This window comes from Botryllus schlosseri, chromosome 2 (genome assembly GCF_051294905.1).
Source record: "Botryllus schlosseri isolate E-star chromosome 2, Bs_hap1, whole genome shotgun sequence".
In the NCBI taxonomy this organism is placed as follows: Eukaryota; Metazoa; Chordata; class Ascidiacea; order Stolidobranchia; family Styelidae; genus Botryllus; species Botryllus schlosseri.
Window position 1 is genome coordinate 5,939,779 of NC_137237.1, and position 21,400 is coordinate 5,961,178.

The 21,400-nt window shown below is 40.7% G+C and overlaps 2 protein-coding genes across 2 annotated transcripts in view; both read left to right on the forward strand.

Annotated features, from left to right (window-relative positions):
- Positions 1-21,400, forward strand: part of LOC145432550 (uncharacterized) — a 137,654-nt gene that overhangs the window by 76,345 nt on the left and 39,909 nt on the right. The window lies entirely within an intron of this gene.
- On the forward strand, positions 6,273-21,372 carry LOC145433165 (P-selectin-like). The gene is made up of 3 exons (XM_080310123.1): positions 6,273-6,427; positions 12,461-12,667; positions 18,550-21,372. Exons 1-3 carry the CDS (start codon positions 6,331-6,333, stop codon positions 18,750-18,752), a joined length of 507 nt encoding a protein of 168 aa, XP_080166249.1. The 5' UTR covers positions 6,273-6,330; the 3' UTR covers positions 18,753-21,372.

The following is a 21,400-nucleotide window of genomic DNA, read 5'->3' on the forward strand; positions in this document are numbered from 1 at the left end:
TCCTCTAGCCGCGCCATGCGGGTAAAATTTACAAAGTTTATAAATAAACCAGGTCAATAATATTATTACTTGAGTATATTGCGGGTCTACTGTATAGTATACCGCCTGCTAGGCTCAGTTTGCGAGGACACGACTATTCGGCGTCTGGTCACACCTATATCGAAGGTCTCCGATAATATCCGATAATCATTTTTTGCCTACATTTCAACGTCGACGATCTTTATGCGAGCGCCAACGCGAAAAGACTTTCTCCCGTAATTGCGAATACAGTTAGACTCAATCGGGTAAATTAGGCTTTTTTTTCATTTTCAGTAGGGGGTAGGCAGCAAGAAATCGTGTGACAATTAAACACGCGAAGCGCGAAGAAAAATTTCACTATTATTTTAGTTTATTGTAATGTATGACGATTTACCGAAAATTTGACTGGACCCTGGACCTGCCAATGCGTCGGAACTGATATTTTAGTCATCAACATCCCAAATGTCGCAGCCAGAGTTGTAATTTATGGTTGGCATTGCAATTTTTGCTTGGCATTGCAATTTCAAAATCTGAGCAATTCATTTTCGATAATAATAGAAAGGAAATTACATTGCGGGCCACGCAAAACCCTCTCGGGCGGGCCACATTTTGACCGCTGGTTGGCCACCCCTGATCTAGACAGGCCCATTCGATAATTTCAGAGCCGGAGCCGGAGCTGGAGCCGGAGCAGTGGTAATAATGCCGCTCCGGAGCCGGAGCCGGAGCTAATGTATGATAGAAGAAAGCTCCGGAGCCGGAGCCGGAGCAGTTTAAATTTCCGGCTGCTCCAAAGCCCTGATTGTGACGTTTAGAAATATGATTTCCTCATAGCAACTTAATCCATAATCTGTATACGGAGGTAGACGCTTGCTCCGTTAACTCTTCCTGCCTATTTATCCATTTATGTGGAATGTTACCGTCATACCAATCCGTAGGTTAAGTTAGATTTGTCGTTAATTCTGGCCCGACATGTCTGATTTAACCTTCTTCTTCGCATTAGAGAATTATTGAAAAGCGCTTTTAGCCGTCCTGTCCAAGTCCATCTGCATAAGATATTAACTAGAGATGGTGTGAACGTGAGGTTCACGTTCGCGTTCTGTGTGTGAACCTCAGAAACTTAAAGGTTCGCGTTCACAACAGAACCTTGGTGGGTTCTGCAGTGTGAACCTTTTGGTAAATTGCAATTTTCACTTCATTATAAGATTTTTGGCTCAAATTTATTGCATTTCAACTGCGTGCCACTCCATGCATGGTGCTGGCAGCATAAAAAATTAACACTAAACGAGCATGCACCATGCACCTCGACAACCTTAAAAGTTTTACTTGCTTTGTTGCAAAAATTTCTCGGAATATCCAGTTTTCCGTTTGTGAATATTTAGTGACTCTCTGCTGTGAGCCTGACCCGCAATCGATATACGTAGTCAGCGAATGATGCTTAGTCAACCAATCAATGACATTGATATCGTCTTCTGATGTAAAAATTCGAACGGTCGTACTGGGTCAATCTTAACTTCATATCTTTACTGTATCATTAAAACCAAATCCGTGCGATTAAGGTGCGTGCTACTGCTGCATAACTTGTTGTTTGTGGTATGGGTAGCGAGTATAGAAACCCGTTGTACACTCTGCTCAATATCAATGTAGCAATACTCAGACTCCGAACACATTGTCCGGTCTGGCTAAGACCATTAAGGCGTGAGCTTATATTCCTTGGTAAGTCCTCGTCGAAATTGTTGGCAAAGCGACGGAATGCACTGATTTTATGCAATTATTATATCCTTTGATTACCGCGGTTGATACATTTAGCGACGTTTAAAACGCCGATATGTACTTCAGCATTGTGGCATTATGTGGGCCGAATCTTCGCTAGGTATGGTGTACAACATTAATATAGGGCATAGGCTTTGAAAGAAAGGGTTGGAATTAGCAATATGACGTCACGTGACGTCACGAGGCTCACGTTCGTGTTCACACAGAACCTTTCAAAAAGGTTCGCGTTCACACGAACCTGAACCTTTCAGAGGTTCACACCATCCCTAATATTAACGCAGTATCGTGATTAATCGATACACACTTGGTGTTACCGTAACATATTATTATCACGATGAGACAGAAATATAATGTCTTATTACCAGGTCTTGAGAGCTAGAGGTCAGTTTCAGCCTATCTACAAGGGTTTATCAATCTCAATAAATATTTGGGCAATCAAGCGATCAATATATCTGGGAATATTTTGGCACGACGGGTCCCACCAAATATATCATCAGCATTTTCACCAGAAATACCCAACTACGCCACTACGCGGCGGTATAAGCGCATAATTTGACCATATTCCTCTTCTGCGACAAGAACCTAGCGATTGCGGAAGAAAAGTCATGCTATTATAACCACAGTGTCCTATATGGTGTGGACACAAGCAAATCTCACGGCTCAGTGAAATTGGTCTGCGTCACACTTTCCATTTGGTCAAAGGCAATTTGACGGTAATTTGTGACCGGCTTACCGAGTATTAAATCTGATAAAACAGGTATCAATCGAAATCTATACCGCGGTACTGCTTGCGAAAATTTAAATTTTATTCTGCTCGTGATCCTGGAAGCCCACAAAATCAGCCTCGAATGTTACATTGTAACAGAGTTTAATATTGTGACTCAACCAAAGGCGCCGACTTTTATTTTTGCATGGGGTGGCGGTAGGCGCGTAGCCAGGGGGTGTCGAAACCCACTCCTTTTGAAACGCAAAACCCCGTCCTTTTGAAATAACCATTCTGATGCTAATATGCAGTTGCAATTAAACAAGTCGTATTATCAGTGTTACGCGCGGCCGCGACCAATTAGCGAGATCCTTCTCTGCACGCGACGCGATCTCCCGCTGAGATCATTGCCAAATTAGAATGTCGATTGCGGAGCGCTCGGCATTCATCGCTGTACTGAGCAGTAACACGGTGCAACAATTCTCTAACACGAAAGAGGGACAAGAAATATGATTACAAACGCGTGCGGCCAATCAGTAGTTATCCCTTACCGCCAACACAATCGGTTTTTACTTAGCATTGGGTAGCTCGCATCGTGACAATTGGTTGCTGATTAAAACATCGATTTTGACTGCATTGCTGCATTTCCCGATTTACGTTCGCAAATCATAATTGGATTAGTATTATGGGCACTGGAATAAATTCCAACTATACCAGGCACACACAATAAAACACTGTTCAACTTTGCAATCTGAGAATAATCATCACTAGAATGGTTCACAAAATATTTTAAACGCGGCTTGCGGGCCTCATCGATGTAAATATTGCACTTTAATTTGTAGAAGGTGAACGTATATTTGGTCGTCATATCGCGATAGGAGATGGTGTTTATCAGAGCGCGCGATGAAATCTAAGTTTCTAGCGATGAGGTCGAATTTTTACATCTCATAATTATCGTTAGTTTGCTGAAATCAGCATCAGTACGCTGTGCGAAATACATAGTAGTGATCAATTTTATCGGAGTGTACAATCCGCCGGCAAGGTTGCGCTAATACCGAAATTGCACACATGCCGCAAACCCGCAATAATTACATTACAGGGTGCGCTAGTTGAACCTAAATACCCAGATTGCACAGTGGCAACGAGCACAATTTGTTTAGACGCGGGCATAAGTTTTAATCAAAAAGTAACATAAACACAAACAATATTACAGTCGGAGATTGTTACTGTTTGGCGAAAGTGTTTCTGCGGGCGGTGTCTGGCCTGCATGCGAACGCGCTAAATCAAATCACCGACGACAGTGCACATGAGATATTGATGAACCATTTCGCATACAAATGATTCTCGCTAGTTTGCAGTACGCAGCATCGATATTACGAATTGTGAATTGACATTTCAAAAAGACAGGATTTCTAGATTTAAATGAGAAACTCACTGGCTACGCACGTAGTGTTTTAATACCGAAAACCCGCAGGTTAATATCAGCCCGGGGCCTACGGCCTACATGAGTCCCGATCAGCCAGTCGAATTCGATCGTGAAATGGTGCGGTTTTAATTATCAAGGTGTTATTGTAGCAAGAGCAACATGGACGGATTGGACGCACCTTATTATTGGGAATACAAATCCGGATGGTTTGAAATTCGATCCGCGATATGGTTGCGCCCGCTAGAGTCCGTCCAGCAATGAAGTTTATTGGAACGTAGAAGGTTCCCGCTCAAACTAATCGAATAAATTCAGAATTTGCGCCACATAGAATCTCTTGTTGCATCAATATTTGACAACGTAATTCAACGCCGTGCACTGCGCAATGCGCAGTACTAATAACAAATCAAACACTGACAAGTGACATCGAGGAAATACGAATGTGTAAAGCAGACAAGAATTAGTAGCCTACAGATGATTGCAAACGAGAAAGTGCGCATCTAACCAGTAATTCCTCAACTTGCGTACAGAACAATGAGGTTCCGAGTCTGACATCGCGACAATTGTTTGCTCATTATAACGACGTTTGAGCTGCATTGCTGCATTTCCCTATAAAAGTTAGCGAAGCCTTGTCAGAGTAATGAATATGCGCATTTTGCGCAGGAATGACTTTCTATTCGCAGGCATACGGAAACACACTTTCCTATTTCGCGCTCCAATTGAAAAGACTATCACGGAACTAACTCAATAATTATTTTGTAAACGAAAATGCGCGCAAATACAATTTAATTGAGAGAAGTAGAACATGAATTCGTTCGTCTGGTCAAGAGAGAAAATGGTATTTCTCAGCGCAAGCGTGTCGAAATTGACGCCGTCAACGAGGTGGCTTCGGTTGTATGAATAGTGATTACTAATCACAGATTACACTTTATTGGGGCGTTTTAGGCACTAGTTCGTCCTCGCCGACGAACATGAGTATTCAATTATTCACGTATAGGTTAATCGTAAATAGTTGGCATTTACGCGATATCACGGACTCGTCAATTGACAGCGCAGACGGTGGGCGTTCAAGTATTTTGCATGGGGTGGCCGCCACCCCGTATCTCGGCGCCTATGGACTAGCGTTGGGATCCCGGGATTTGAAGCAATCCCGATCCCGGGATTAGCCCCAATGAAATCCCGGGATTTGTGAACAGCATCTACCAGGGCTTAGGTAGCGTCATGTGTCATTTTTTTGTAATAACGCAGTGTCAAAAACTAGACAGGTTGTCTAAAACATTGTTTCTTAACCTTACGTCCCTACAGCGCCCCTTTACGAAAATGGCCTACGTCTGGCGCCCCCGCCCATATTTTAAGGATATTTCGCCAACAAATTACGAAACCGTCTAAGCGATGATACTCTTTATCAGTGGTTCCTAACCAATTTGAATGTCGGAGCCGCATTTCAAACTTCATAGTATATGCAGGTAGCCGCATTAAAACACCCGGTTAGGCTATATACTGATTCTAAAGGTATCTGATAACCTACCTCAAAATCTCACCATCTAGCAAACTCAAAAGCATGCACATGCACGATTGCATATAGACTTCTACAGGTTGTATATCTGTTATTCTAGCATTGGTAGACGCAGATTGGCAAGTGCTATGCATTGAAATAAATTGAAAATGCATATCATTACTCAACATACTATTTTGTTGTTATGTGATAACTGTTCAGTGTTCATACATTCCAGCACTTGAGCACAAGTTTGCGGAGGATTATTCTACGAAAAATATTGGACTTATTGCAATTTATACTTGACTATGAGCCGTTGTTTTAATGTTAGTGAAATTGTGCCGTAATTTACTCTTCAAAAATACGATATATAGAGGTCTACGAGCAGCGGAACTCACGATATGTCGTTGTTTGACGGGTATTCCTCCGTGCGTTTGACGCTAATCTGCGAGAATTCTGTTTCTCTGTTTTCAGAAGCGGTCTTGGACGGCTTTAGAGATATCTAGTATTCCTCATTTCCGCATTCATATACAAAAATTGCCTAGAACTATATATAGAAACAAACAACAGCTGTCGTCCATTATATTTTGTGGCATATTTAGAGGTCACTCAGAGCCGCAAGAAGGCTACCTTGGAGCCGCGGTTGGGAATCAATATTACAAGGAATAAATGTTATTTATGTAGCTTGCATTATGCGTATTTTACTATTTTGCTAATCCCGGGAAATCCCGATCCCGGGATTTCAAATTCGATCCCGAAGTCCCAACCCTACTATGGACGCAACGATGCCGTCTGGGAGCATGTGAGGAGCATAGCAAACTGCAAGCGTATTGGTCATTGTTGCGCAACCGATTGAGTAGACTTTTAACATAAAATTCATTTTTCTTATTTTGCTTCAATTGTATTCAGATATAGGGTTTCATGAAAAATGTCTACATGATGTTCATATTATTGTGTCCATCGAAATTTGCGCTTATGTTATTCACTGTGCTATCCATACAAGGGTCGTTATGCGAAGGTGAGGCGGTAATTATCCTGATATAGATTTTGATTATTTTATAGAGCTGCAAAAATGTTAGTATATACAGAAATCATGCGATATTATCAATCAGTGGTAGGTAACTCGATTCTACCCACTTATAACGACCTTCTGTTTATAGCTGACGCTGTCGTAGGCCTACTCACATGCATTTTATGCACGCATTTGCAGTTAGCTATTTAGTTGACATGCGGCTACCCAGGGTTGTAATGACTCGAGTCATGACTCGACTCGAGTCACGATTTTCTAGTAACTCGACTTGACTCGAGTCATTTTCTCAAAATATGGAAATGACTCGACTCGACTCGAGTCATTCTGTGCATTCACTCGACTTGGACTCGAGTCATTGCTCATGACTTGAACCAAGTCATATGACTCAAGACTCAGACGGATAAAACCGACATTTCATTGTAATTTCGAAGAATAGTAAAGCAACCACACTGTTGGGATTTCGTCTATTGGTACTGGTACTTAAAATGCGACCAGAATCTGCTAAAAGCGAGGAAAATTAGTATATTATAAATCCGAACCATTCGATATCACTAAACAGAGCTATAAAAAGTGGGTTTAACAAGACTTTAACTGGAAACTGAGCAGTCAACACAATGTCTTGGACTCGGACTCGAGTCATAATACCATGACTCGGACTTGACCCTCTGATCGTTGACTTGGACTCGGACTTGACTCGGTGGTGAATTGAAAAAGACTCGATTTGACTCTAGTCAAAACTATAAAAGTGAGATTGACTTATGACTCGGAGCCTAGTGACTTGGTTACAACCCTGCGACTACCGTACCCTACTACCACGCATCCAACAAACCCTCACCAAATAAATTAAAAAATCATTTCACTATGGATAACTAACCTACGGATCTATCCTCCATAGGTTAGTTATCTATAAATTTGAAAAGATGCAAATCCTATATGTATGGAAGTTTTGGCCGCGAAAACCGGATTGTATGTGGCATAACGTTACTTTGCCTTAAACTAATATTGTGGTTAGATCATAAAGTCCTAATATAGCTACTTCATATCAATTTCATATCCGACCTACGCTAAAATACCTTTGTACCTGTAGAGATCCCGACTCCATAATCTATATTGAAGCTGAAATTAATTATTAATACAATATCAGCTAGTAAAACAATTATATTTAAAACTATACATACCAATTCATCAACGGAATAACGTCACTTATATCTCGGGTTCCGAAACGAAGACACCGTCACGTGGTGCATATTAATCACATACAGAATTCCATTTAGCATAGGTTTACAATATTTCCGTGACATAAATTCCGGAAACTCTTTAGAGCCTCCTGGGGGGTTTTGAAATGAGATGTAAACACATATGACGTCACAATGTTTTATCAGTTTGCCCATCGATGGTATACAGGGGGTGTTTTTTTAACACGTGTCGTGAATTCACTAGGTTGTCGGGTAGGGTTACCATATGTCCGGTCCGCACCAGCAGGTTGCACATCAGGTGGTTTCCAACCTTCTATGGTCGCGCCTCCGTTTTCAATTTAAAATGTTCCGTGGCCCAACTCCAAATTCGGTAAGCTGATTACTTAAAAATAGTCAGCAAGGCCAGGGCCGAAACAGCACTTCGTCAGCACCCCCCCCCCCCTAAAAAACACATCGGTCTTTACGGTCAAGGTTTTATCGCTACAGAACTTTTTTGCACACGAATCGGCATCCCATATAGAGGTCGACCGATATTGATTTTTACAGGCTGATACCGATATATCGGCTCACTCACAAGGCCGATACCGATCTCATAGGCCGATATTAATATGGAAGGAACAGATAACAATTTCCCCAAAAATATTATATATTAGGCAAGATGGCACTTGTACATGCCACAGAAAGCTGAACAACAAACGAGAAAACTGAAATTGAAAAGAATTATAGCCTAATTGTGCACATTCGATGAAATTTGGGATAACCCAAAAAGAAAAATATGATGCAGAATTGCAGATCAGTCCTGAAAAAGTATATTGTAATGCAGGAAGCATAGTTTTTCTGCGTGCTCACCCAGCTAAACTCGTCCTGCAAGGGTAAATCTGTCATATATAGCCATTTGCGTCGTAGATTTCTTGGGATTGAGAACACGGAGCATTGAATTTCCGAAATTTTTGAATTTTTTTTAAAGATAAAAGATCGGCCGCGATATCGGCCTTCATAGGCCGATATCGATAATCGGGAAAGCTCTAAATATCGTTCTCGATAATTGGCCAAGTCGATAATCGGTCGACCTCTAATCCCATATTGGCCGAAACTTTATATGTCTTGGTGCGGCGTGACGCGATTATGGCCGACGCCAAAATGCCTATTTCTTCAAATTCTTAAAAACCAAATCGCTTCTTGCGCAACAAAAATTTGAGAAATGTTCCCTAATTTAAAAAAAATTGGAAAAAAGTTTCACAATTTAAAAAAAAATCGCGTTCTAATTTACGTATTCACCAAATAATTTTAGGCTCCGTTCGAGCCCGGTTCCTCCAATTGGGGGATTTGGGGTGCGGCAGTTACGGTCCTGATCACGACCTATGTTGGAAGCTGATTAAGTTCAGCGTCTCCGCGATCCGCAGAAACGGACAAACGACCCTAAGCTTGAGAACCGCCATATTTGACTAAAGCATCCAAACTGCATTACCGACAGTAGGGAGACTATTACGTTCTCTTAAAGTTGCGATTGCAATTGGGCTAGTCTTATTGAAGTACAGCATAGCTAATTTAATTTCTTTTTTATTGTTGTTTTTGCATGGACAGGGGTGCCCATATTAACACTAGAACTACCAAGTGGCTCTTTTGACGCATTTTCATTTTCGAAGAGCTGGCATTATGTCGCGGCTGAAACTACTTGACTATTACATATGTTATGTAGACCATCCTTACCTGGTTTTCATCGCTCGTCTAGTACAAATATAAAACTTATACACAGAACTACCTAGAACTACCAAGTGGCGTTTTTGACGCATTACAGTTTTTCTACAGCAAGGCATCGCAGTTTCATATTCTTGAAACTGGTTTTGTATCTGCCAAATGCAGCAGAGTCGTTTGCAACAACTGAACTTTGTTAATATTAGCTTGCTCTAACTGTATTAGCAACAACATTCCTTTGTAATAGAAGGTATAGTGCATCTTCCTCTTCCCGAGTCATCAAGTCTCTGTAATATTATATTTCTGCAGCTCAACGTATTACAGGACATGACAATTGGAACGTGGGCTACCACTAGACCAAGCCTACATCTGTATTGGTCAGATTATTATACTAGGGTTGTACCAGAGCGAAGAGCCATTGCACTAGTCTACGAGGTGGATCTTCGAGGGGAGGGGGTGGATCTAGTAAATTGATTGCATGTGAGGACTGATTGCATGAGTGTATTTTGTTTATAGTCAGACCCTCTCGAGGAACAGGTTCATGGATGTCATGAACTTTCTATTGACATAAAGAGTAAAAAGGTGTAGATTGTGGATGCTACTACTACCAAGTATTTGTACAAGGGTGTCTCATATTTATGCAAGGATAGAGCAGAACATCTCTTCTCTAATCTATACATTTGCCAAGCATAGTAATGTAAAGAATCTGATGTAACCCATCTTGAAACAATGTTACGAGAATGTGACTTGGTGAAGAAAAATAAATCCCAGTTGACAGCTTGACACGAAACTATTGTCAGACGTTGCTGGAAGCGTCCCAGAACCAGATGAAAAAAGCAGCTTCATATAGCCACACTTTTCAAAACTCGTCGATAAGCGTAACGTCGAGATGCCAGTGTAGAGTTCAAAGTCTGTACAAGTGTACATATATATATTGAGCCCACTTCAACTGGGGGTAACTGTTTCCTCCAGAAACAACACAAACAAGAAACCATTGACGGTTAAATTTTATAACAAAACCAAACCATGGAGATACTACGGACCAGGTTGTAAGGCAGTATTCTGTATGGGTACCAGCAAGTCGACGAAAGTCCGTGCATGTTTTAGAATGTGATTGATCTTCCACTTGCCAAAAGGCCAATACTATAATATTATGCGAATCGAGGATTAGTCTCGAGATTGCATTATGCAAATCTTAGCTGATAAGCTTTGTGATATGACAGCAAGAACCAAGAATGGTGATGTGGCTGAAGCGGATCTGGAGCCTACTCCAAATTTTTAAAAGAACGTGCTCAAATACCAAATGTGCGCACCAGAACAACACTGATATGTTACACGGTTATTGACAACAAAACGGCGATCTGTTTTAAGTGTTGCACTAAAGTGTGTCTGAACAGCTTCTTTGAGGCACAGAACTTCAATACACAATTGAATAGTATATTCATATTAAAATGAACCCGAATATTTTCGGCGGACACTCGTCAAGTGTTATCGTCAGCAACTAGTAGAGAATTCGAAAGAACAGCGTATATCAACAATCGTAACACAAAATATGACGTCACCAGCACGAAATGTCGAATACGAGAGCGTTCAATGTACTATTTTTAGATGATACACGAACTCTTTTTGTTGACACAGCCTTGGCTGGTGTATTTTGATAAAAGTCGACTCCAAGGCGCACAAATGAAAGTGTGAGCAACCCTTTCCGAGTATGCGAAATCTGTCGTCTCGATAATTTCTCGCACAGGCGGGATTATCCAACAAGTGTTTGCCAATTGCAGAATTTATGGCCTTTGATTGGTCCGCATCAATCTTGAGCGGGTGAGTTAAGGGTGAGCTTTTCATCGAGCGTGTTCTAATGAATCTAGGGACATGCTGATTTATGCGTTCCTGCAAGCGCTTTGACGTTCTTCCCACGTAGCCACAATCACAGTGGCACTTAAATTCGCAAACTACATTGCTTTGCTGAAGTGCGGGTAGCACGTCTTTACGTGTTGCGGGGAGCAGTTGCGTTGTCGTGAAAATCACGTTGGTCTTCACTGTGTCGTAACACTTATTGACCGCTGAAATCAATTGCTTTTCAAAGCGGGTGGAAATAGGCCCTATCCAAGGTAGATGGATGTAAACATCTTTGGTTGTTCGTTCGGTAGGCTCTGTTGACTTTTCTGCATTGAAATGCGTTACTTTCCTCTCTATGCCACGGTTGATGACGTGTTCAGGGTAACCGTTATCAAGTAAGATTTTCCGGATATTGTCAAGTTCTGAGTTCAGTTTATTACCCGAACATATCATCAACGCTCTATGCACGAGGGTGCCTATGAGGTTGATTTTTCTGCGGCTAGCAATAAATGAGTTCCAACGAGGGTATTGGCCAGTGAATGTCAGTGTGTCTAAAATGTTGCAAGTCACTGTGAGCGTAATAAACAATGATTTCTTACGCCGTTTGTTGATCTTTGTGCTGATTTTTAGCTTCCTTCAATGTATTTAATGGGAAAAAATTCAACATGCGTCAAAAAGTCACTTGGTAGTTCTAGGTAGTTCGAAGTTCCGGTAGTTCTAGTGTTAAAATCAATAAATGTGACAATAAATCGAGCGCAGCGCTAAGACAAATTTCAAGCAGCGTAAATCTTCACCAAAATATGATATTGTATATGCAGAATTACGGAAAAATTACAGTTCCCTTCAAGCCTTCAAAATTCGTGATATTAAGGCATATTTCAGCATTTCCTCCCGGACGCAGTTTAAACAGTGAAATGCCTGTCATCTCCGAGAAATTCCGGACGTATGGAAACCCTAAATTAGCACACTCACGGCATTAACATATTCATAAGTGTTCAAGAAGATATGTATATTCGTCAGTGACCGTGTTGCTGAAACTATACGCCCGTCGCCGGCTATGGCCAAATCAAAAATATATGACCATTGTTTTGCAATAAAATCGTACATGCAGTTTCGTGTGATAGAAGGCTCTGAGTGTCTTGAAAAACCAAGCTGGACTCTGAAGCCCAGGGGTGTGCAACTGTGCATGTACAATTGTACATATGTACAATTAAAAATATGCATAATCGGCAGTAACGTAGTAATTTTGCTTTATAACTAGCAGAATACTTCCTTCCTATACTTTTTTCAGCTGTGACATGTATGGAAGATCCTAGTTTTCCAAATGCCACTCTGGAGGCTTCATGCGCTAAAAACAGTACTGGTACCACATGCAAAATAACATGTAACGATGGCTATTATGTGATTGGATCTGCAATGGCAACATGTGTTGAAGGCGACGGATCAGGCGGTTCCGACACAGACGGAGTGTGGGAGTACGGAGATACTGAATGTATACGTAAGTCGTCTGCAGTGGTCTAAATCCGACGAAGGTGCAGATGTTGCAAGAATGATTGGATTTCGGATTTCGTACAATTATATTCATATAACTGAAAATGGGTCAATATACTTGTACACTATACAGATAACATTAAAAAAAATGAAAATTCTTCACTCTTCGCACGATGTATCAGGTGGCGGGATAGCGTGGTGGAATAACCCACAGCTCCAACACCGATCCAAAATATGATACACATACGTCTGCAGTAGGGTTCGATTATCCGGATAACGGTTAACCGGGTAACCGATTACCCGTAGATTTTTTTCCTATCTGATATCCTGATATAATTCTGCCGGTTAACCGGTTAAAAGAGTATCTTTGCGATTGCGTTTTACACTTTTTAGTAAGTTTCAAGAAGTTGTATCATCAGTATTGCGCGCGGCAAATTAGCGAGAAGCGTGTTGCCAATTAAAGAGATTAATCTGTGCCGCAAGCTCGTCCATCGCCGCTGGCCTAATTTATCGCGTCTTCAACAAGCCTAGTTCCGCTGGCTTGAAGAATAGCATCTGCAATAGTCTTTGTGCACACTATACCATCGCTTGCCTGCACAATCGCATCTGCATTGGCGTGGTGCGCGCGATATTATCGCTGGCCTATGCAATCCCATCTGAAATAGGCCTGGTACGAAAGATATCGCCGCCGGCCTAACTATTGCGTGCGCCGTGCCATTTGTGGCACGCGAGATGATTTTTCATGGAACGCCAAATGATTTCACGCAAACGACATATTGAGACCAAGTTTTTGCAAAAAGTGAAACAGAAATTTTCAAAATGTACAAAGTTGGTAGGCGATCCAAAATCATTTGGTAAATAAACATAAAATAGAGTCTTTCAGGGCAGATTTTACTTTCGTCGAATTTTTTTTCCGCGCTTCGCACGATTTCTTAGAACCCGTTTTCTTGGTTATAATGTGGGAACCCCCAATAAATAACTATATATGTATATAGAAAATGTATTTAAAAACTATGCACTATGTACAGAAATGAGTCAACCGTATTAGCAGCTATGAAGGAACGTCAACCGTATGAAACCCTCTGGATCCTTTAGTCTAGGAGTAGGAGTGTTATTCATTGTGCAGCCTACGGGAGCGCAACTTATGAACCGGCGCTGGGCATTTTCACGCTATAGAAGACACGGCCTAGACATAAAGTTTCGGACAACATGCGACCATGCGGTGTATGCGTTGCCAAAATGATTGGCGGTGATAAAACCGTGAAACAAAATAACCGTGGCATGCTGGCCAAAATGCTCGACATTGATACGTCCAGTCCACTGTCGAGGCGCCGAAGTGACATAGTCCAGCGCTCGCAGCTTGAGCCTCACGTATCAAATGAGACCTGCCGAGGAAAATAATGAGCTCCGTGTCGAAATGCGAATTTGAAATCGTGTTCGTCTCTCGGAAGGAGATATTCTTTTAGTTTAGTCTGGTATGCAAGCGATTCGATCATATCTAGGGCAATGACAAGCTTTACTGCTTTACCGCGACCTTTGCAGAAAAATCTAGTGTCAGACACCAAACCGACTTGAATGATACAGGGGTGACACATTTTTCATCTTCCTCAGACCATATCATCGTAACAGCACTGATTGGCCAGTCACTTATTGGATACATTACCGAACACAGTGGACTTGGAAACGACCAAATCGACCACAGACGATCGATCATTACCCTATTGCGCAACTGAAAATATATTATGTAAATATCACGTACATGTAAGCGATAGGTCGGGTGCGGTAGCGACCAAAATTCATTCATTCCCTTCGCGGCCAATCAGAATAACTGGCGTGACGGATGCCGTTGCCAGCTGCAGAAAACGGTTGATGGTATTCCTTGCTTGAAACGTTAAATATTATTAAATTGACTATTTGGCACGCAAGCTGGCAAAAAATTTACATTCTTATGACATTTTGGCACGCAACACACAAAACGTTGCCGGCCCCTGAACTATCGCGTATCGGGCCTAGCATGCGTTGGCTCCTATCTCTCGATGGCTTGGAGACTACATATGCCGGTAAGTATACGATGATTAGCGATTGTGATTAAAGTGTGACATCGCGAAACTGAATGACATCGAATGTTCGCAAACATGTGTGTGGTGTGCGTGCATGCATGCGTAATTGATTTCCGCTGATACTTAATTCGAAAAAAATCGAAACCCCCCATTTCATTTCAAACCCCCCTTATTTTCGGCTGACTAAGCGCCTGATCACGTGAATTTCTCAAGGAGGAATTAGAGCGAGCTATCATGTCGGCATCAATTCCAGTATCAGCTACTCGTCCTTCCAGTATTCCAAACCTAAACAGAAGAAGGGTCAAAAAATAATGTCAAATCTTTGAAGTTTCCGGGAAATCTTTTTAGACGCTCTACCAAGCGATGCTTACTATTCAGCCCACTTCTGTGGAAGCAGAAAGAGCATTCAGTGCATGTGGATCATCTGTTACAAAACTCCGATCCCGTCTACGCAGGATTCCACAATCGATGCATTGTGCTTTATGAGGAGCAATGAACATTAAATTTGCGTGATTTTTCTCTTATTCGCTCGTATACTGCGCGTGTACGTAGCTTAAATCTATAATAACACTGTGTGATGATTTTACGATCCATTTTTCAAACGAGCCTCGTTAAACCGATCGTCTCACTTAGCAGTTATTATCCGGTTAACCGGTTAGATAACTTCCAAATATAGCCTACGGATATGTCCATTATCCGGATGGTGGAAATTATTGATATCCGAACTAACCCTGGTCTGCAGTATACTTTCCTCATTCCCATCAACTCATGAAGTGCGTACATGCCGGAGTAAAGCATAGCCCAACCATGGCGACTTGTTCTGCAAAGTAAATGAAATCGATCGAGATTGTATTTTGATATCCCCTTAGAAGGCATTCAGCGTATATCTACATCTACAGTGTTTTTGACATTGATACTTGAAAATATAGAGTAAATATGACTCCTGTAATAGAGAAGTCTCCAGATTCGTGTCATAAACGGACCAGTAAACCGTTAACGGACTTTAACCAGGATGAAGTCGTTATGCAGCATTTTTACGGTTGGTGGTCGTCACATCAGAACATCCATTCCGTCCCAGTGATATATAACTACAAATTCGAGGGTTCCAACCATTCCATATAGCAGTGGTTCCCAACTTTTTTCGTCTCGTGCCCCCCTTGGCCGATATTTGAGCTAAAATCCCCCCCCCCCCTATGAAAAAGTTGCCTGTGACTAAAAAAATTTGCTTTTTAACGCGCAACCATGTGTTGACTGAGCAATTATTGGCCAAACATATTCAGATATGTCCGAACTATGGCGAATCCGGACCGCACTAAACGTTGGTAAGGTACAGTCAAATATGACCTGTTTTTGACCGATCAGGTAGCCGCTGACAAAAAATAAATCACCAAGTCCGCTTGCTATGGACTTGGGTTGAATCGATGAATTTGGTACGGTATGTTTTCCACGTTAGCTCATATGTTGGCTTGAAAAGGTAAACAATTTCACTAGCGGCCTTGTGCTGAATTAGGGTTGATGTTTTCCTGCTTAGTTGCAATTTGGTCGAGAGGTTGTCGCGGACCCAATGAAATCGTCTCGTGAGCCTCACTTTATCTTGGTGTGTAATAGCTACGGAAGGCATTTAAACATATACCTAGCATGAAATCGGCCAAAGAAACATACAATTGTAAAGAACTAATTTCTACTCAACAGGTCTATACCATAAAAAATCTAAAAACATTGTGAACCCAGTGTATCTTCCGATACAATGCCAAAGCCAGATTCCCCCCTAAAAATTTCAAAATTCCCCCCAAGGAGAATTCCCCCCCGGTTGGGAACCACTGCCATATGGTATACCTCGACTATATCGGCTGCAAATCGTCCATAAGTTCATCATATATCGATTTTTCTAATTTATATATACAATTATGGCATTATTATGGCATTATTCAACGTTTAAAAACAACATTTTGTTTTACTAGAGACATTTTTTAAATCATGTTTTAAGCATATTGTTTTCCATCACGATTAGTTTAGTGCAGTGGTTCTTAAACGGAATGGCGCGCTCCCCTTTGGGGGCGTGAAAGCATCTGAAGGAGACCGAACTGCAGTCAACTGAAAAATCTTACATGCAATTCATAGTTATTGCTCTGGGTATTGGCAGAATTTCCTATTTGAGAATTCTCTCATCAACAGTCATAACCTTCCATGACATCAAACTATATATAAACATGTTTATTAACTCATTTATAGAAATATTACTGTTTAAAAAATACCTCACTTTGGAAATAGGACGATAACTGTTTATAAAAACTATAAATATAACTCATTTATAGTTCATTACCTTGAAATGACTAATAAGCATGGTGCTCGGACTAATTGCCAAATATCCTTACTATGTTTATAGCTATGAAATGTGGTGAACTTCGGAATTTTCAAAATGGAGATTTTGGGGGTGCACAGTGCACATGCACACTCCTCTTATAGCGCGGTCAATACAACGTTCGTCACAGCATGTAACGATGGTAACACAACAACATGTACTGATTCCGACTTGTCGAGTGATATCATTATTGCAAGACAATGGGATTGTGACACTACGTGTAGTGTACTGTTAAGTCCTCTATATTGTGGCTTAATTAGGACTTATATTGTGGCTTAATTAGGACTAACGTTTAGATCAGTGGTTCTTAACCTGGGGGTAATTACCCCCAAAGGGGTAATTTACCAATTGTTGGGGGGTAATTCAAAGTGACGTTTTTTAAATACTTATAACGGCGCACTGAAGTATTTTCGAACGTAAATCTTAATGTAGGTCAACATATACTTTTGCCAGCTTGTATATATTTCGTTTCACTTAGCACACCATGGCTGCTGTGATATCATAGTAACCATCAGTGATTATGAATTGCAGGGCCGAATGTTTTGTAGTATAGTGCTAGGTAAGTCCAATTTATTTTGCAGTAGCCTAGTGCGGATCATATATTGTTGGGCACGCTGACAAATATAAAGACAACAAGTGGCATCCCAAGGTTAGCTTTACACCTATAATGCAGTAACAATATCGTACAAATATAGTATAGTTAGTATTGAAACGTGTAGTGGTGGTCTATTCTAGTCAGTAAAATTAGGTCTGAAATCATCGAAGAAAAGAGGGAAAGGTTTTGGAACATTTTTGGGTACGCCTTCAAAATAAATAACCGATGTTGATCATAAACTCATAATGGCATTGAACTTTCTGATTGAATTTCCTCCAACGTATTGCTGTGAAGTAGGATTTTCTGCAATGTTATCTATCGAAACCAAATAAGTTTGCGATGGACAATGACATGAGAGATGCCGTCTATTATCCTCCCCTTCTAGATTTGACTACTACTAGATAACAGTAAAACAGCATCAGCTTCTCCATTGACTTGGTATTTTTAACAGGCATTTCAGTGTTCATTATGATGTCATATTTGCGCTGTTTTTGAAAAGGGCTAATTGCATCCTGTCATTGTCTTCTTGGGGGTAACGATATGAAAAAGGTTAAGAACCACTGGTTTAGATGGTGCAAGAATGATTTCATTCTCTATTTGCTACACGTATATTCACGTCATTGAAATTGGGTAAAAATACAAATCATGTTATGAAAATTCGCATTATTTGTTTACTCTCCACACGATAAACCTCTGCCACATCTGTTTCAATTACTCTTTGTTTCCTCTTCACTTTTTTTTCGAGAAGAGCATATCCGTGTTCTAAGTTGTGCCAAATGAACTAATGAAATAGAAAATCAAGTCAGACTGAAATTTTGGCATATCTACTACTTTCAAATTTCCATCGTATAGCCTACTTAATTTTTTCACAGCCATTACTTGCGAGACATCTCCAAATGTGACGAACGGGTATATAGCAGATGGATGTGACAGCGGAAGCGAATACAGTGAAACATGTGAAATAACCTGTTATGAGGGTTACTATATTAGCGGGGAAGAAAAGATCACGTGCACTGTTAAAAATAGTCTATGCCAAATTACTGGTCTGGTCCTGGCAGCAGTTTTACGACTCTGAGACCAGTAAATTTGAAAAATATTTTCCCGTAAATAATATTGACCGTAATTTATTTTTACAAAGACTGACTGTTGAAATTTTTACGGAAAATTCCCGTTACCGGATGTAACGGAAAACGGCTGTAATACCAAGTTACTGGTCTAGTCCAGTGCAGCAGTTTTACGCTGATGAGACCAGTAAATTCAAAATAACTCTCCCCGTAATATGATTTTACATATGCTGACCGTAGGAAATTTTACGGAAAATTTCCGTAACCTAAGGTAACAGAAATCTGCTGTAATATCAATATACTCGTCTGGTCCCTTGCAGCAGTTTTACGTTCCTGAGACCAGTAAATTTGAATCAGGTTTATTTGGTGCGGGAACACGTAAAAAAAAAGTAAGTGTGGATAATGACGAAAATCCAGTCTTTCTTGTGGAGATCATCGGTCAGCAACTGCCTGAATGAAGAGGGCTTCATCAAAACTTCAGCAGCAGTTGAAGGACTGTACGTTGGGCCATGCTCTTTTGTAGGTTCATCTATAATCTGAACAAAGATTATGCTGTCATCAACACCGTTACAATTTGGAAACTTTGAGACGCTATAGTATGACATACTGCGGCTTTTCATATTCTTGTCAATTTCTCAAATAATGATGGCCTAGGATAGCGATGTCGAACATAAGGCCAGCAGGCCGCATGCGGCCTGCGAAGCAATTCTGAGTAGTTTGAAAAACCCCTGTATTACCCAGCACATTTTCTAACAAATGTTGAGATATTATTGTAAGAAATGCTTCCCGCAGGGCCACAAATGTCAAGATCATAGACCGTGATATAATTATCCGACAGTGGTGTTATGGTTTTACTCTAGTCATCATCAGGAACAAGTTGGTGATACTGACATCCAATTCCAAAAACTCCAAAAAGTGCACACTGAGTTCATATTTTTATGAAGAAATGAGCCAAAAAGTAGTTATTCGTGAAGTGAAAAAAACTGTTATATGCAGGTCGCATGGAAAATATAATAGTTATAAAAAATACAATTCAAATATATTTGGTCGCACTGCTGTATCACTTCTACTCTAAGGCCCCAGACAGACAGAGAAACCCGAATGACGATTAATAATGAGCCAAATTCTAACGTCTGCGTTTACAATTAAATCACTTGTGTTCCTCAAAGCGCATACGATGAGTTAACGGCAGATTAAAACAAAGGGAGCATACAAATATGTCAGCTTATTCCGTGGTTAGAGTCAGTGTTTAAGCGGTTGAATTCAAACGATCAATCTTTGAATTTTTGCCAAACTTCCGTTGTTTGCGAGTAAAGGTGCTGCTAGAATATATCCATATGATATGATCGTGAATGTTATGTAATATACCAAAATGTATACAGGATTGATAATAAACTATTTAAGCGAAAAGTAAGGTCGGGCGTTTTGATGTACCGTAACATTTTGGAATGATTTGACTGATCCGGCCCACGAGCGGTTTGAAAGTTTGAATCTGGCCAGCGACGCAAGTTGAGTTTGATACGGATACCCTTGGCCTAGGACTTCGTACCTGAATCATCTTTTCCAGCGTGATTGCAAACTTTTCTGGCAATACTCCTTTGCATCGCACGTCCAATGTATTTCGCACGGCATTGTGCTAGAAGCGAGAGGCGAAATGATCCCTTTCTATCACATAAGCATTCGACGTCATGATTCATAATGCCATAACGCTTCCATTTTCGTGTAGTTCAATGTCAGAAAATGTAAGACATTCTTATAAGCCATAGCTTCTGTTCACCATTAAACTGTAACGAAAATACATACGTCTTCAGAAACAGGACTGAGAATAACTTGCCAGATTTGAGCTCGGATACTGCTATACCTACAATATCTGCTATCAACACCTGCAATATTCTAAAGCTAGAGTTAAGCTGTGGCTTCGAAACCCTCAATATCTTGCAGCAACGCATCTTGTTATTATCCAATACGAAAACATCGCGTCGATATAATATCTACCTCGGAACATTCAGCCGCACGTGCTCAGGCTCAGATATGTCTGACGTCTGACGCCACTATGTCTGGAATATGTATGACGTCACAATGTACTGTTCGCTCGAGCAGCTACGATTTCATGATCAAACAATTCACAAGGCCATTCGCAGGAAAAAGGTAAAGGACGTCTACTACTCTAGTCTCAATGCCAAAGGAGCATGGCGGCTAAACACCAGCTCCAGTGTTTCGATATATAGTTTGGATCATACATGCGTTAAGGAGTCTACAATGGTGGCAGAACTGGTCCAACAGATAATTACACAAAAGATCATACCTGCATTAAAACTACATAACATACCAAATTCGCTTGCCATGCTACTATTGCTAGACCTTGATGTCTCAAAGGATACTATTTATGAAGCGATATAAACGATGGTATCTGCAATGCCCAAATGTTCGGATACCATTCACCGATTAGCAATCAGCACCGCCATCGATGTCGTAATTTGGTTGATGATTGAAACATGATGTAATTACGAAAATCACATATATATATGTACATAAGACCGTAAGCGTGTAAAATGATCGAATTGTGAGTTCAATAGCAATGTTGCAAATGATGATTATCCAGTAAATCGCTTTTACGAATGCAAAAGTAAATCCGGAATACTTATTATCCAGTAAACTG

Bases quoted from the DNA above. Each gene is read 5' to 3' on its own strand.
- LOC145433165 (XM_080310123.1), top strand. From the start codon at position 6,331: ATGAAAAATGTCTACATGATGTTCATATTATTGTGTCCATCGAAATTT. The intron at 6,428-12,460 runs GTGAGGCGGTAA...TACTTTTTTCAG, and splicing joins ACAAGGGTCGTTATGCGAAG to CTGTGACATGTATGGAAGAT. The intron at 12,668-18,549 runs GTAAGTCGTCTG...ATTTTTTCACAG, and splicing joins CGGAGATACTGAATGTATAC to CCATTACTTGCGAGACATCT.